The 17,818-nt window shown below is 38.4% G+C and overlaps 2 protein-coding genes across 2 annotated transcripts in view; one reads left to right on the top strand and one right to left on the bottom strand.

The window, feature by feature from the left end:
* Positions 1–4,405, bottom strand: part of pvalb7 (parvalbumin 7) — a 52,792-nt gene extending 48,387 nt beyond the window's left edge. The window contains exon 1 of the mRNA XM_047364839.1: positions 4,265–4,405. Within this exon, the coding sequence (XP_047220795.1) occupies positions 4,265–4,271 (7 nt within the window). The 5' untranslated portion in view covers positions 4,272–4,405. The remainder of the gene's footprint in view (positions 1–4,264) is intronic.
* The window catches only part of ncf4 (neutrophil cytosolic factor 4), a 43,960-nt gene extending 26,589 nt beyond the window's left edge, over positions 1–17,371 (top strand). Inside the window, exons 7-10 of the mRNA XM_047364838.1 lie at positions 4,364–4,462; positions 6,973–7,124; positions 10,203–10,268; positions 17,017–17,371. Coding sequence (XP_047220794.1) covers positions 4,364–4,462; positions 6,973–7,124; positions 10,203–10,268; positions 17,017–17,224 — 525 coding nt within the window. The 3' untranslated portion in view covers positions 17,225–17,371. The remainder of the gene's footprint in view (positions 1–4,363; positions 4,463–6,972; positions 7,125–10,202; positions 10,269–17,016) is intronic.
* The last annotated feature ends 447 nt before the right edge of the window (positions 17,372–17,818 follow it).

Below are 17,818 nucleotides of genomic sequence, written 5' to 3'. Positions count from 1 at the left end.
ATGTTCACCAAAAATATCGCTAAATTGTTTCCTTTGTATTGTCTCTAAATGTATCAGCAATGTTTCCCCTATGACACATGTTTACCAAAGGGGGGAGGCATTCATTGTGGAGGGAACTATGCCTTACAGGGACTCTGTGTAAAACCTTTTTGCATCTAAGGTAAACTAATAAATCACCTGCATGATTTCAGTCTAATATGTTTGCGCACATTGTGACTGAAAATATTAGTCCCAACTGGGTGCTCAGAACGCTCCCAGTGAAAATCTGTAATTCAAAGGAAAATATAACAAGCTTGTTGCATTTTTTCACCTTTGTGCAATTAGTCTTTATTGGTTCTCTTTAGTTTTATTATATAAATGGCAGCTGTGCTGTAAGATCATGATACATGATACTGTTGTGAGATAAGTAGAGAAAAACATAAAGGTAATGCAAATTGAACAACTCTATATGCATTGTTTAAGTGACATGTATTCGTTTTGTGTATGATCTATATATATAGGGAGGAGTCACTAAGAGGCTCTACAATAAAACGGAGACAACAAAAACGCAACAAGCTTAAATGATAAGATGGAACAAAGATGATAAGGTCATTGAGAGACAGACAGTATATGGGGACAATAAATTGTGTTGTCACATCATATTTGGTGTTTAAATTGAAGATAGTGGCTTCAAACACGTTTTCACATCATCTGCAAACTAAAGGTCCACAGTATAATAAAACAGTGTGAAGAACCATTTATTAAAAATAGCGGCCCTGGATTCATGCAGCGAGAACACGTGTGTGTGTGTAGGTGTGTGTGTGTATTGTCCTCTGGGTGAGTGTAATCTCAGTGGATTGTTAATCCAACCTGCTCCCTTTTTCCCTAGCTTCATTAATCTGCCACCAGTATGTGTCTTATTTTCTTTCGACACACATCCACACATACGTCCTCTCCTGTGTAGTCAGTGATACAGAGCAATGAATATATGAAATATTCCAAAGAAATAATCCTTAGATTGTAAAGATGTCAAACCTGATTTCTGCTGCAATCGATTTTTTAATTTAACTATTTATTTTCACATCTTATACATTTACTCCACTCTGATACAAACATGCTGTACAGCTGAATGCAGATGTTTCATATAGTATATAAAAAGAAACTTAACCTTTTTCCTCATTGTCTGACATTACATCAAACCTTTCCTGTTTTGGATCAGGTGGGATTACCAACATTATTTCTATTTATTAATTACCACAATTTATTGTTTTTGTTTGTATTACTTTCTTCTAATTTAGAGGTTTTATAAATTTGGTTTTGTAGTTGATAGAACTGCATCTTTTTAAACAACACAATAGCTTGCTGAGATTTTGGCCCATTCCTCTGGACAGAACTGGTGTAACTGATTTGGGCTTGTGTGCCAATTTAGCTGACACACACTTTTTCAGCTTTGCCTGCATATTTTCTATGGGACTGAGATCAGGCCTTTGCGATGGCCACTCCAAAACATTGATTTAAGCCTCTTTATACCTAATTTAGCTGCATGTATTGGGTCATTGTCCATTTGGAAGACCCATTTGTAACAAGATTTTACTTCCTGGCTGATGTTTTGAGATGCCACTTGAACATTTATACATAATGTTCTTTCCTCCTGAAGTGCACCCATCCCTTCTGCCGCAAAACACCCACACAACATGACACTGCAACCCTCGTACTCCACAGTTGGGACGGTTTCCAAATTTCTAAGTCAGCAAGGGTTATCATGGCCAAACACTTCAATGTTTGTTATAGCAGACCACAAGGAATGATCCTAAATACTATGGTGTTTGTCCCTGAGTGCATTTGCAAACTGTGACCTGTTTCTTTTTTTTTTTTTTTGTTGCTTTGGAAGAATGGCTTCTTCCTTTCCGAGTGGCCTTTCAGACAGTCTCAGAAAGGACTCATTTCACTGTGCATAACAAAACATTCTTAACCTACAAAGAATCTCCACAGGATCTAAGAGCTGCATCTTTCAGTTGATCATCTACTGTTTAGGATTTAGGAACTTTTGGATTTGCCCTATCGGTTCTTAAATTTAGTTTAATGTCTATCAAAATGTGTAATTTTACCATAGATTCACCATAAGAAAATGAAACAATTTGTCCTTCTGGCAGACTGCTGATAATAAATTGTCAAAATATTCAAATGTTTAAAAACATATTTTAATAAAAAATATCAAATCTTAAACAAAACACATTGAAAGAGCTTCAAAGAGAATGGAGATATACTACAAACAACCATGAAAATAGAGGAAATTTGAGCTTCTTGAAAGAAAAAGAAAGCAGTTAATGGAATAGTTCAGGATTTATGAATTGAGGTTGTGTTAAAACATTTTATGCACTGATTATCTGGTCCAGGAGACGAAAGCTAAGGCTAGTCCGAGTGGTGAAAAAGCAAAGGGGACTTCCACTGTCTTAAAACAACTCCAATCTCCAAACAATCATAGCAATTCATGTGGATACTATTTTATTAACCTTATTCGTTTGCATTGGGAGATTAATTACACAGCAACCAATGATAATTTGCACAGGAAATGGATGTTGCAGATGGTGTGGCACCAATTATCTTCCTGTGTGAAACATTTTGACAACTGGTGTAAATAACCATCAGCTTCTTTGTAAATAATTGTCAAATGCAAACATAAGGATGTTTTTCAAGTGCATATAATAGTATCTGCATTTAACGTGGTATAAATCCACGTTGGTCTTGGTCCCTCTCTGCATAGCTTTTAGTTGCTGCTTCCAGGACCGGCTTAATCTGAATTTCTACTAATTTGCGACGCTAAGAGAGTGCTTTTATCCAGTCTTTTTTAAAAGTTTGAACAGTACTGTATATATGAAACTGAAGAGGTGAAAAAGGCATAAACATGTATTTAATGTTTGGTAGTGTAGCACCATCACAGTTTCTTTGAGTAAAAACAAAAAATAAAGACAGCAGAGGAAGCACATGTATTGAGGTGAGGCAGACTTGTGAAAAGTGGATGTAAATTGTACATAAAGTTAAAAGTTAGAAGCTCCACTAAAGCTCAAAGAAGGAGTCTGAGTTTCAATATATCACTTTTGCTACAGGTAAAATGCCACTGGCTATCAGATGAAAGATAAACTAGTTTAAAATTTAAAATGATCATTTCTATAGATCTGATGTTTTCACTTATTTTTGTCTTTCTCAGCCACCGAGGATTTGCAAAAAAGAGTAATGCTTGCCTTTTATTTCAGAAACTTTGTTACTTTATTGTTTGGTAGTGCAGCACCATCACAATTTCTCTGCGTGAAAAAACCAACATAGAGACACGAAGGATGTATCAACCTTTTGAGGCAGTGTACCTCTGCTTAACTATTACTTTTCTTGTTACCCACCCTCCTCTTCCACCACCTCCTCCTCCTCCTTTTCACCTCCCTCCCACTGCATTAACCACTCCTTGTTCTTTTTTGGTCATGGTTGTGATTTTCTCTGCAGTCACCAATTTTAATGTTGCTACTTGTTTCCTTTTTTGCTATTTTTCTTTTTTTTTTGGCTTCTTAGTCTTTTAACCTCTACTTCAACAGATATTAAAAAACAATGTATGCATATAAAGGTGTTTTTGAGCTAGATTGTGGCCAAAAAACTAGCATGGTAACGTAAATATTATAAAGTAGTATGTTGGAGTGGATTTAAGGCTGTAGATTTGCATGTTTGTGCATGAAAGGCTGAACATCTTTTGTCTGTTTAAGGGCTCTAACACATGGTAATGAGTCTGGTGATTTCTATTTTACAGGCAAATTCACTGTGACAGGCTTTTATTTAACACACTAATGATAACCTGAAAGGTTAAAAGTCCATCCACCCTTACAAAAACACACTTACACATGCACACACCTTGGACTGCAGTTTGTCACCCCCTGAAGCTTTCCAGCATTCTGATACCTGCTCCTTACCATCACAATATCTGCATTTAATGTATGCAAAAATGCACAGTGTTTTAGTTTTCTGAACAAGTGGCAGTCAAAACTGTCAGCAGGTGTCACTAGAAAGTCCTTTTGGGACATTTTTTTTCAGTCTTGGATAGAATAAAATATATATGAGCTGGTCATAAAAAGTAATTAGTTGAAGCCAGCACTCTTAAATTGTAAACTTCATCATATTTTTGCATCAGTTTCCAGTTTCAAGCAAAGTTTTTGCTTTCTAAGCAGAAAAAAACCCTATCATCCCATTTAATTGGCACACAAACACTCCATTACTCTGCATCGACAAAAAAGTGAAGTCTTACCCGTCATTGCTCACTCTTTGTGTTCAATCCGCCTGCCTCACTCTGTCACTCGTTCCTCTCGTCGCTCACTCACTTGCTCTTTCCCTCTGTGTGTCTCAGGCGATGTTTGACTTTCGCGGGAACGGCAAGGCAGAGTTAAACTTGAAGAGGGGAGAAGTGATCTTCTTGCTGCGACGAGTCAATGCCGACTGGCTGGAGGTAAGAACGGATATGGAAAGAGGCAGAACGGGAGAGGGAGGTGGAAGGGAATGAGTGGAGGCTGGAAAAGAGTGGGGGAGTGCAGACCGAAGGATGGAGTGGTAAAGCAAAAGAGGTGGAGGAGAAGAAGAAGAGGTGGAAAGTAATGAGAAAGAGAGAGGACTTATGAAGACAAGGTACATAAAGCTTATGTTCAGTGCCCTGCGAAAACCCTTGAACTTGTTCACAATTTTACACTTGCAATCCCTGAAATTGCTGTATTGTATTGGGACTCATCTGATAGACCAACACTAAGTAGTGCATGGTTCTGAAGTGGATGTTAAATGATTCATGGTTTTAAAACATTTTTAAAATACAAATTTATAAGTGTGTCACACATTAGTATTCAGTCCTTTTTGATCAGACACTCCAAAATAAAAGTATATATGTTACATATTTTGTATGCATTAAGGATGAAGGTAAGATTGTGGTTCTTACACATCACTGTCAAATCAAAACCTGTAAAATGTGCTTTTAAGAATCATCTCTTTACTCAAAACATTTCAATTTACATGCAATATGTTTACTCCATGCTTGGTTGGGCATTCTTTTGTTTTTTTTTAAAGATATTTTTCGGCACTAGGGGCCTTTATTTGTTTTTCGGTTTTTTTTTACAGTAGGCAGACAGGAAAGAGGGGTAGAGAGAGGGGGAGACATTCGGCAAATGTCGCCGGATCCGGGACTCGAACCCGGGACGGCCGCCTCGAGGACCACAGCCTCCGTATATGGTCACGCACTTAACCCCTACACCATTATTGAACAGTAGTTTAACAGGAAAGAGGGTGCAGAGAAAAGGGGAAGACATGCAGCAAATGGCCTGAGACCAGGATCAAACCCAGGACAATCTCGTCCAGGACTATAGAGTGTGCACATGGTGTACCTGCTCTACCAACTGAGCCATCCAGCCGGATGTTGTTTCCAGGTCAGGGGTGGCTTAAAATAGGAATGCAGTTGAAGCTCATGATCTGGATACATCTGTGTGCTGGGCCACACATTAAGAAGCTCCCCCAAACTCCTGAGGCTTTGCTTCACAATCCCCTCAAGGCTGTTGTTATCCCTGTTGTTTTTGCGCCTTTTTCTACGACAGTTTTTTCTTTTACTCAACTTTATTGTTTGGATACAGCATGCTGTGATTAGCAAGCTTCTTTAGCAATGACCTTTTGTGGGTTACCCTCCTTGCAGAAAGTTTCAATGACAGTCTGCTGACAAGTCAACAGTCTTTCCCATGATTGGGAATTACATCTTTATAAGACTTTTTCAGTGAAACTGCTCAAATAAATTTGCTAAGTAGCAAATAAAAGATGGTAGAATGCAAGTAAGTAAAAAACGAAGATAGAAAAGAGATAACAATTCAACAAGAAATAATAAAATAAGATATGATTAGACTCTAAGCTTGCCATCCAAAATCACACATTTTAATTAGCTGCACAACTCTGAAATACAGACTTTGGCAAGCAATATAATTGGAATAAGTTCTAGTCGATCTCAATGTGCTTTCAGAAAAATCTGGAAAATTATTAATATGTTTAAAATTTGAAAAGTTAAAAAACAGAGTTGCAAGAAGCTGGGAGAAAGTGAGTGAAAGCTGATGTTAAGAGAGTGAGAAAAAAACATAAGAAAAAGGCACTTAACCTAAACTGGTGTTTGTAAAGCAATCCAAAAAGCAGAACATAAAAATCTTTGTGTTTGTCCTCATGAAACACAGCACAGTGTTGTGTAAAAGTGTTAAAACCATTCCTAATTTCTTCATATTTGCTTCAAAGGAGACAAACTTTCCTGCAATCTTTCAACGGGGTTTAGATCAATATTCTTCAAGCTTTAATATAATCTGTTTGAGGTTTCAGCTACTTTTTCAGTTACTGTTCAGTCTTTGCACCTGATTATGTCAACATATTACTCTATGCTTTAGAAAAAAAGGCTTCTGGACAAATGGACGACAGAATAAGCAGTGGCAGATCTAAAAAACCATCTACATTGTATAAATAGTATCTAAAGGTCCCATGTTTATGAAATCAAACACTTGAAACAGAACCTGGTACATGCATCATTCTTAAGTCGTACATCTGAATGCAGAGTTTACACAGAATTGGTTCTAAAACAGTATTTCCTATCTCAAACAGAGCCATCATTAGTATTTTTAGTTGAAAAATTATTTAAAGCTATTCTTAAAACATTGATTTGAACCCTAATATAGTAGAAGCTTGCACAGCGGTTCCCTTTTCCAGATTAACATGCTCAGATATCATGGGTGTGCTAAAAAAGCTTCATTGCTGTGCTGGATGCCTCTAACATCAGCAACACATTCTGAGCTGCCTAATTATTCCACAAAACATCTCTCTGGGTGCTCCTCCATCAGGCGTTTTTGTAATTTCTCTCTTTGAATTACCTCCTCATCTCTCCATCCTCTGAGACTTCTCTCATAACAGCAATGTTTCTCTCTTCTTTTTGCTTCCTTGTCTTATTTTCTTCAGGGTACGGTGAACAATCAAACAGGGATTTTCCCAGAATCATTTGTGAAGATTATTAAACCCCTCCCAGAACGTGACTCAGAAAGTGAAGGTGGGGGCCACACTTACAGCTGCCTCCGCTGTTTCCTGCTTACCCCGTCTGGAGTTGAAACCAGGTCTGTTGACCAAATCAAACCTCTTTTCTCACTCTTTTCTAATTCAGAAGATAATGTCAATTTCCTTAGTATTTGGTACAATAGTTTTTAAAACTTTCTAGATGGGTTAAATGTTTTGGGTATCCTTCAACAAGCGTCTCAGCAACAGTTTACTGGAAGTTTAGCCTCTTTCGTCTATATAGAACTGGTACAACTGACTTAGGTTTGAAGGCTACCTTCCTTGCAGACGGCTTGTCTGCACTGTCTATTAATGCTCTATGGGATTAAGATCACCTGCTGTCCCACAGGATCAAAACACCAAGCAAATTGGTGTTTTGCTTATAGTTATTGTCCATTTGGAAGGAACATTTGTGTCCAAGCTTTAACTTCCTGAGTGATAATTTCAGATGTTGCTTCAATATTTGCACATAATGTTCTTTCCTCATGCCGTATATTTTTATACTTTGAGAAGTGCACCAACTCCCTTCTGCAGCAAAACACCCACACAATATAATGCTTCCTCTTTTCCTGCCAAATATAACGATGTCATGGTGTCATATTATTAAAACACACAATTTTGGTTTCATCAGGTGGAATGAAAACATAAGTTCCCTTTGTCCATTTTCTATCTATAATCTGGCTAAACTGTGGGTTTTAATGTGGCTTTTGGAGGACTGGGTTCTTTCTCTCTGATTGGCCTTTCAGCCCATGGCGGTACAGGACCCTTTTTACTTTGGATAATACGCATCTCACCAGCTTTAACTAGCGTCCTCACTAGGTCTTTTTCTTTTGTTATGTGGTTGATGTGCACATTCAACAGCAAAGCATTGCTCAGATGTTATGTATTAACCTATCAGAAGCTTACAAAGCCATGACATCATCGTCTGGGCATTCCCAAATTGTTTAAAGGCATGGTAATTATTTATTTTATATAAATTTATGACTTATGAAGAAAGTAATAAAAGATAACCATTCTGTATAAAAAGGAAATAATTTTGGTAATACTGACCTAAAATAGGAGAGCAAAGGGTAAGCGTTAAAATTAAGTACATTGCTTTCTGCCGTCATGTCACTGTCTAAATCTTTTCTTTTCAATATTTATCACCAAACATCTGAGGATAAACATTTAATTCTTTATGCACATTTTGTTTAGATGTGTATAGATTGACCAAATAAATATAACCTGAATTATTTAGAGTAATCCACCTTCCCTGCCATGTCAGCCACCCTAAACATTCAGACAGGCTGAGGTGAGTAAATCTCCATCAGCACAGACTGTAATGGTAAGAAAAACAAAAAGTTATTTGTACTTACCTTTTTCTCGTTTAAAAACAACCCCAAATTTAAAATGGTTTGCCACCAGTAAATAAACATTTGGCAAATTTGAGTTGTTTTCCATCCCCAGTGGAAAAATTGTCTTAAACAAAGATAAAATGTGAACACTTTATGTTGTTATTATTGGGATGCAACTGTATTCATGTTTGGGTTTTTCTCTGACATAACATTTTAATGATTGGTTTTAAAAAAGATCTTTGTATCTGTAGTTTTGACGGTTAACCTTTTTAAAAGCCTGCAAATTAGGCCTTAACTAGAGGGTCTATGGACAGGACATATTTTGCATTTGTCATGTTTTGCATGTTGAGAGTTGGTCCAAAATTTAGACAGGAACTTGGGTTGAGCATGGTGGAGGTTTAGTAATAGAAACAGAAAACCTACAGATTTTGCACTAGGAGAACATGGAACACAAGGGAAAAAACAAAAACCTGTAAAAACCAGTGAGATTGTATACTAAAGTGAGAGCGGAGATTGAGATTAGACGCAGGTGAGTCAATCAGGGGATTACAAACAGCGGTGGAGAAAAGCAAACAGGCAGAAGGAAGGAAGGTGAATAATTAACACAAATGAAGTTGAACTAGACACATTTAAACTACAAACCACAGTGAAAGACTAACACTGTTTTAAGACAAATAAACCAAATGCACAAAGAGCACAACACCAGAATAAACTAATAAACTAAACACAAAAGAATGAGCTAATATGGCAACACCTTTCAAAACAAGAACTAGGAAGTGATCAAAACACAAATGAAAACTAAAACACCCAAGGATCATAACAACATTGTTTAATGTCTTATTTCTGATCAAATAAATGTCAAAATAGGCAAACAATTAGTTGCATAAGTAGCTTTAGAGTAAACTAGTAGTAGTTGCAGAATTTATTGTGAATGTTGTAGCAGCTCTGTGTATGGTGTCTCTGTTGAGACACTGTGGCAGCCTGTTTTAGCTGAGATTATCATATATATGCTACAGTATCAAATAATTAGAAAAGTAATGCTGCAGTGATATTTACTTGGATCATCTTATACCACTAAAAGAGAGATAACCAACAGGATTATGGGAGTAAAAATCAAACAGTATCCACTAAAAGCAGTAAGCAGTTCTGCTTTTGGAAAGCTACTTTTTGTTATGCTATTGACAGACACTCTTTTATAATATGGTAACTCAACTCCAAAAACAATAAAAATAAACTTTAAGCTATGTAGAAACTTTTTTTCAATGAAAAAAACCCCAAAAAAAACAGTTTGAATAGTTGTATTAAAATAGAGCTGGATTTTAACAGTAATCTTTAGGAGGTATTTTTTGAAGCTGGGATCTATCAAATTATAACTCTATAGTAACGTTCAGGTCAGTAGTGGGTCGTGTTGTTATCAATGGTGTGTTATCAAATGCAAGACAAGTGGTATGCAGAGCACCACTGAGGGTGATCTAGGTGAAGGCATGTTTCTATCCTTCCTAAGAGCATTTACAGCTACAGTTTGGCACTATCAAAGTGCAGATGTCCATAACAGGTGTGAGTGCCAGCTCTCAACAGCGCTAAAGTATGCTGTTTGAGGTTGACAAACTTCTTCTTGCACCACTTGAAATCTACTGAAATTGGACAAAGCACTTTGTCCTGACTGTAGAAGTTGTTTTACTTCTATCTCTAATTAAGGTGGGAATATTTGCAGTTAAGATTCTTTCATTTTTGGATAAGCTGGCAACATGTATCTGAATTTTTGAAATGCACTTTATTTAAAGAACTGTTTGTCTCTTCACACAGAGATGTGTGTGTACAAGAGGCCCTCACCATACAACCAACATACAGCGAACTACTGTCCCGCATGAGGTGAGCACTATCCAGACATCTGTTTGCTTCTACTTCAGTTTTGCCTGATTCAACTTTTTTGTGGGGAAAACTCAGAATTTAATGTTTGACAGAGTTGGTTTAATGTTATGGTTTTGCTGCATTTACACCCATGTGAGGAAACAGAAATATAGGTGTCATAAATAAATGGTTATTTAGCTGTACAAAGGTAAAGGAATTATGTGCAACTTCACACCTTTCTGATATGTGATAATAGCTTATTTGATAGAAAATTGGGGTGACAATCGGGGACATGCTATGAACATCTTTCCATGTGTGCTTCTGTTTGTAGTATCAGTTGACATCTGCCTCTTATTGCAAATGGTACACTAAATGCATTTCCTTATACTATTACAACTGAAAGAATGCTTAAGTGTTTATCAACATTAAACAGGTTAACAGGTTATCTTATACATCTAAGATTGACCCAGATTGACAAATATGCAAAACACTATGTGCAGCACAAAACACCTTGAACACACCATCCCCACAAGGAAACATCGTGGAGGCAGCATCATGATGTGCGAATAGTTCTCTTCAACAAGGACAAGGAGGTTGGTCAGTTTATGGGAAGAGGGATGGAGCTAAATACAGAGTAAACCTGGAAGAAATCCTGTTAGAAGCTGAAAAAGACTTGAGATTGGGAGACAAGTTTACTTCCCTGCAGAACAATTACCCATAAATTAAGAACTCCAGTGATATGGTTTAGATAAAAGCCTATTTGTGTGATAACAAAACATAGACCTAAATCTAATTGAGAATCTGTGGGAATACTGTTCACAGATGCTCTACATCCAATCCAACTGTACGAGAGCCATTTTGCAACGAAGAAAGGGCAAAAATCTCATTCTGTAGATGTGGGGAGATGGAAGCGACATGTCACCAAAAGACTTGCAGCTTCTACAAAATATTGACACAAGGCGTTGGATGCAAAAGCTCCCCACACTTTACAAAATTCTATTTGGAGAAAACAAATTGCAGACCCTGAGCAATTTTGTTTCCACATTACAATTATGCGCAACCTTGTTTGCCTTTTGTTTCAGTAAATGGAGTAAAGCTGTGGAATGATCAGAAAGTGGAACTAAACAATATCCAAACACAAACAGCTCAAATTATTATACAAGAATATAGTAATTATGGGAAACAATATGTAATAATTATTATTTTTTAAATACAATTTTAGGTTGTAAAATATTGTTTTTTATTACATAAATACATTGACTATAATACAAGGAATAATTATTTTTGTTGCTGCTGTAGTTACTGTTATACATTTCAGTTAAGTATTGTATATAGGTGCATATTTATAACCACTGCGAGATGCTAATATTAAATTAGAACAGTAAGGCATAATTATAGGGGTACATGGAGAGGAGTGGGATTAAATAGGTTTATGCTTCCACCCGTTTATGCTTCCAACTTGCTCATATTCAAATAAAACAAAGACATTTATTATTTAAAATCCCAATAAAATGCATTCCTGTTTGTGATTGTAACATCACAAAATGGGAAAAAGTTAAAGTGGTATGTATACTTTTGCAAGGCACTATAGTGGATCTGAGATGTTTTTTATTCTCTCAGTCAATTGCATATAGGTTGCAATAAAATTTCATATCTAAGATGGGTAAAACTCTGTTAATTGACATGCCTACCCTGAGGGAGAGCAGATTTTGTTATGCAGTGCAATGGTTACCATTTTCCAATCATCAGAATTAATCAGATTAATTCCTTTGGGACCTTTTCTTTTCTCCTCCTCATCTCTCCAGTAGCCTTTTCACCAACTACACGTGCTCATTACCCATCTTTTCTTTTTTGTTCCTTTTCCTTTCATCCATCCTCTCTCTCCATCTCTCATTATTTGCTAATTAAGATTAGTGAATGATATGATGATTGAAGCCCCCCTCCTCTACTTATAATCAGTTCATTTCCACTGTTTATCTGCTTGTTATTGTTTTTTCATGTTTGGGGCTATTGTGCCCCGGAGTCGGACTGATGAGACTCTGGTCTTGGGTTCTAATACGGCTTTGCGTTGATAACAGAAAGGAGAGAAGCAGATCAGCGCAGGAGGTTTGGGAGGGTGGATGAATTAAGTTAACAGGATTTAGGAAAATAAAAAGTTACACTTTACTGAAAAAGAGGCAACAGGCTGAATTTCTTGCTGTAAATCAGTTCTTTGTACTCATACTCGTCCACAAGAACGAGTACAGAATTGTTTAAAAGTCTTATTCTGGTTTCACAAACCTTGACAAGAACCGATCCTAGATATGGGAAGATTGGATAATAGACAAAGTAGTTTTGTTCCAAATTAATGCAGCATGTAGATGCATACAACCAGTTTCTGAGCTCTCAGTGATGATCAAAGTGACAAAGTACTTTGAGACATGATCATAAAGCCGAATAATTTGTTTAAACTCAGTATATTTATATTCAACCAAATGACAAAAAGTGTAATCGTAAGGCACTTTACAAGGCGAACAGATCTAATTCATACCCAAAAATTTAGAATCAAAGGAATCTAATACATTTCAGTCATATAGACAGATTCAGATTTGGTTACATTTATCCATTCTTGTTTATAACTCTTGTCCTAGATCGCGGGGAGCTGGTGTCTATCTCCAGCAGTCACAGTGCGAGAAGCAGGGTATATCCAGCACAGGTCGCTAGTCCATCACAGGGACACACAGTATATGAGTGATACAGATATTTGTTACATGGACAATTTTCCCTACATTTACCACATTGTGAGGACCCACTGCTCCTTGTGGGGACCAATGCCTAGTCCACATAAGGAAAAGTGCTGTTCTTGGGTTAGGGTTAGGTTTAGGACTAAGGTGTGAATTTAGTTTAGGTTAGGTATGTACTGGTAATGGTTAGGTTTAGGGTTAGGGTAAGGGTAAGGGCAATAAAATTAATGGAAAATGAATGGAAGTCAATACAAAGTCCCTATAAGGCTAGGAGGACACTACACACACACCCAGGGGCAATTTAGAGTGACCAATTTACCTAACAGTCATATTTTTGACTATGTGAGGAAGCCAGAGTAACCAGAGGGAATAGATCCACGCATGCACAGGAAATATCTTCAAACTCCATGCAGAAGGACCACAGGCCAGGATTCAAACCAAGAACCTTCCTGTTGCAAGGCAGTTATATGAAAGCCCAGTTAATTTCAATGTATTATGCCAACAAGTGAATAGTTATCCAGCTAAGTGAGTTCAGCCAATTGTATTTAGTCAATGACTTTTCAGCAGCCCCTCCTCCTGACCAGTAATGTGGCAACACTGGATAGTTGATTTTAAATAATTAATTGTGCAGAAAACTTAATTCTCATGTTTTCCTTTAATTATCAAACCTGGAATATAAATAATAAACAAAAAAACAAGGATACTGATATTCATAGGAAAAAATCAGTTGAGAGAGAACTGTTTGAGTGGTCTTTCTAGCTTCATTACTTTTTACTATCAGTTTTAATAAGTAGAGACATGACTGGTATACAAAAACTGTGTTTCATCTATGTGACATTTTTCCCCTGAACTTGATTTCACTGAGCATCATCTTTGTGCAGTTTCACTGTGGAGTCCAGAACCATGTTGTTTACATATATTATAGGTCAAATCACTCTTCTTACTGTGGAAGTGCTACTGCTTCAGCTTCAGTCATCAGAATCAGAATCAGAAAAGCTTTATTGCCAAGTACGTTTTTGGACATACAAGGAATTTGTTTTGGCGTAGTCAGTGCAATACAATACAAATTAAACAGTATAAACATATCTACAATATAATATAAATATATGTGCACAGTTTTAAGTGAGTGAGAGTAAGTATAGAGCAGTATAAGATGCAAGAGCAATACAACAGTGCAGGTGATCATTGTGCAATGATGGCAGTGCAAGTAAAGCAGGAGTCCATGCTGAGCGTTAATGTAACGCATAGAGTTACAGGTTACAAGTGTCCTGTCAGCAAAAAAAAGGGGGGGGGGGGGGGGAACTGTTCTTGTGGCGTGAGGTTTTGGTCCGGATGCACCGCAGCCTCCTGCCAGAGGGGAGAGTTTCAAAGAGTCTGTGACCGGGGTGGGAGGGATCAGCCAGAATCTTCCCTGCCCGCTTCAGGGTCCTGGAGGTGTACAGTTCCTGGAGCGACAGTAGACTGCAGCCAATCACCTTCTCAGCAGACCGAATGACACGCTGCAGCCTGCCCTTATCCTTGGCTGTAGCAGCGGCGTACCAGATGGTGATGGAGGAGGTGAGGATGGACTCAATGATGGCTGTGTAGAAGTGCACCATCATAGTCTTTGGCAGGTTGAATTTCTTCAGCTGCCGCAGGAAGAACATCCTCTGCTGGGCTTTCTTGATGAGGGAGCTGATGTTTGGCTCCCACTTGAGATCCTGGGAGATGATGGTTCCCAGGAAGCAGAAAGATTCCACAGTGTCAATTGTGGAGTCACAGAGGGTGATGGGGGCAGGTGGGGCTGGGTTCTGCCTGAAGTCCACAACCATCTCCACTGTCTTTAGAGCGTTGAGCTCAAGGTTGTTCTGGCTGCACCAGTCCAACAGATGGTCCACCTCCCATCTGTACGCAGACTCGTCACCATCAGAGATGAGTCCGATCAGGGTGGTGTCGTCCGCAAACTTCAGAAGCTTGACAGACTGGTGACTGGAGGTGCAGCTGTTGGTGTACAGGGAGAAGAGCAGAGGAGAGAGAACACAGCCTTGGGGGGAACCGGTGCTGATGGTCAGGGAGTCAGAGACGTGCTTCCCCAGCCTCACGCGCTGCTTCCTGTCAGACAGGAAGTCAGTGATCCACCTGCAGGTGGAGTCGGGCACACTCAGCTGGGAGAGCTTCTCCTGTAGCAGAACTGGGACGATGGTGTTGAAGGCAGAGCTGAAATCCACAAACAGGATCCTGGCATAGGTTCCTGTGGAGTCCAGGTGCCGGAGGATGAAGTGAAGGGCTAGGTTGACTGCATCATCTACAGACCTGTTGGCTCTGTAGGCAAACTGCAGGGGGTCCAGGAGGGGGTCGGTGATGTCTTTTAGGTGTGAGAGCACAAGGTGCTCAAAGGACTTCATCACCACAAAGGTCAGAGCGACGGGTCTGAAGTCATTAAGCCCTGTGGTCCTTGGCTTCTTGGGGACAGGGACGATGGTGGAGGACTTGAAGCAGGCTGGCACATGACATGTCTCCAGTGAGGTGTTACAAATATCTGTGAAGACTGGAGACAGCTGATCAGCGCAGTGCTTCAGGCTGGCTGGTGAGACAGAATCCGGTCCAGCAGCTTTCCGGGGGTTCTGTCTCCTGAAGAGTTTGTTTACGTCCCTCTCCTGGATGGAAAGAGCCGTTCCCGGCGTGGGTAGGGGGCTGGTGGGGGGGAACTTCAGGGTGGGGGTGGGAGGTGCCAAGGCCCCTCTTGAGGTTGGAGAGATGGGGGTGGTGGATTGTGGCTGCAATCTAGGGAACGCATGACTGCCCACTGCAAACAAAAGTCCACAATCGTTTTTTTTTTTTAAACATCGAAATTAGACCAATACAGCACCAATCTCAGATTTTTTTTATTTTTTTTTGCAGTTATGGTTTAAAAGCTAAATAAAGTCCCTTTTTATTTTTACCAGTACAATTATAACTGATGGATCTGTCTCAGCAATTACACTTTCTGCTTATATGACATTACTCCTGACACCTTTCCAATACATGGAAAGGTGTCAGGACAACAAACTTTCGACGTATATCACTGGCGCAGCCGTGTTTACTCCCTCAGATCAGAGGAGAGCAGAGGTCCAGTTGGCATTTTTAACCGGAGATTTTAAAACTATAACTTGTGAATATTTCACAGAGGTTATACTATGAAACTGAATTAAAGTCCTTTCTAATCTATAGAGGTCAGTAATAATCCACTGATTTTTATTAATTAAGGCCGGGAAGGTGTGTTCCAAAGGAACATTAACCACACAAACAGCAGCCACAGTTTGTCTGTCCTCTTTCAAACTTGAAATAATCTAACAATACACAATCCAGGGGTTTTGGATCTAATCCGCATCTTGAAACATAAACGCAGTAAAATATTGTAACATTACCGGTTTAAATTCTCTAAAAGTGGTTTTGATGAGTGTGTACTCTCTGGCTCCACAGATGCTGAAACCAAGTCTAGGTTTCATTAAATTTATTTTATTAATATTTAAATTAATATCAGCTGACTTTATTATTGAATTTAAATGCACTGTAAGATACTATTCATCACGAGTGACTTGATTTTAAAAGTCCATCTATATTATTATTGATTATTGTGTTTCCCAACAGAAATGCTAATTACTCTTGTTGTATAGAGTTTAAACTGGGAGATGACTCAAACATAATACTGGAAATATTCCACCAGTAAGAAATATTTAGCAACCACCCAGAAAACTCGACTCATAGCTCAAGTTTGACACCAAAAGTTCTACCCTCCTGTTAGCACCATTTTCTGGCCTGGACTTTGACCTTGATGATCTGACTTGGGCCTGGTACCTGAAGGGATACGAGAATGGCCCCAAATAACTATCTGGGTTCTTGAAAAATGTTTCTTCAGTGAAAACACAACTGTTTAACACATCAAAACAATGATAATTTAAAACCAGTCCTAACTTATGCTTCAAGACAGACTTATTAAATGTATTAAATATGTTTGATATAGATTATTAAAACTTCAGATGGAATTAAGTTGAGCGTGGTTTACAAACTCTCTCTCTCTCACTCAGGAATGTCTTCAAGGTGGATGATATTGCTCTGAATTACCGTGACCCAGAGGGTGACCTCATACGCCTGCTTGACAATGAAGACGTCCAGCTAATGATCAGGGAGGGCAGACGTCAGCAGGACAGCGTCAAGAGACCTGTCAATCAGTTTCCATGGGAACTGCATGTAACCATGGCCTCTGACCTCTCAGTTTATGGTTATGAACCGTGAGAGAAATATTTAAACATGTCTCAAGACAAAAGGAAGTACAGGAACTAAGAATTGTTACTAGTGCTGTCTTTTACATTTGTTCCTAACCTGTTTAAGTAAACAGCGGTCCATATATTACAGTTATCAAAATAAATCGATTTAAAAACATTTGCATACTTGTATTTATTTTAAGGTTTTGTACTTCTGCAGTCTGTGTGTTGTATTATTTTGAGATTAGGACAAGGAAACCTCATGAAACCTACATGAAACCTGATTCAGTTTTGAACACATTGTAAGAGTCTTACTAAAAAGAGATTTTGTCTCATTTTCTTTGCTGGTCCCCTGAGTGTTAGTCCCACATTTGCATACATGCTACTCTATGACTGAACTACACACAAACATGTTGAGCTACGCTGTCTTATCTCATCTTATGTCACCATACATCTAGTAATTACTGGCATTATCAGTATTTTAATTAAATAAGCCAAACTCTTGAAACTAGTGTTTCAACGCTCTAAATAGTGGATAGATTGCTTCCTTTTCTGTTTTGTTCCATCAAGAGCTTTCTTCTTGTTAAATGTTTAGAATGTGAATCCCTGCATTGGGACATGGTCA

This window comes from Girardinichthys multiradiatus, chromosome 5, assembly GCF_021462225.1.
Source record: "Girardinichthys multiradiatus isolate DD_20200921_A chromosome 5, DD_fGirMul_XY1, whole genome shotgun sequence".
In the NCBI taxonomy this organism is placed as follows: domain Eukaryota; kingdom Metazoa; phylum Chordata; class Actinopteri; order Cyprinodontiformes; family Goodeidae; genus Girardinichthys; species Girardinichthys multiradiatus.
This window is presented reverse-complemented; position numbering and strand designations above follow the sequence as displayed.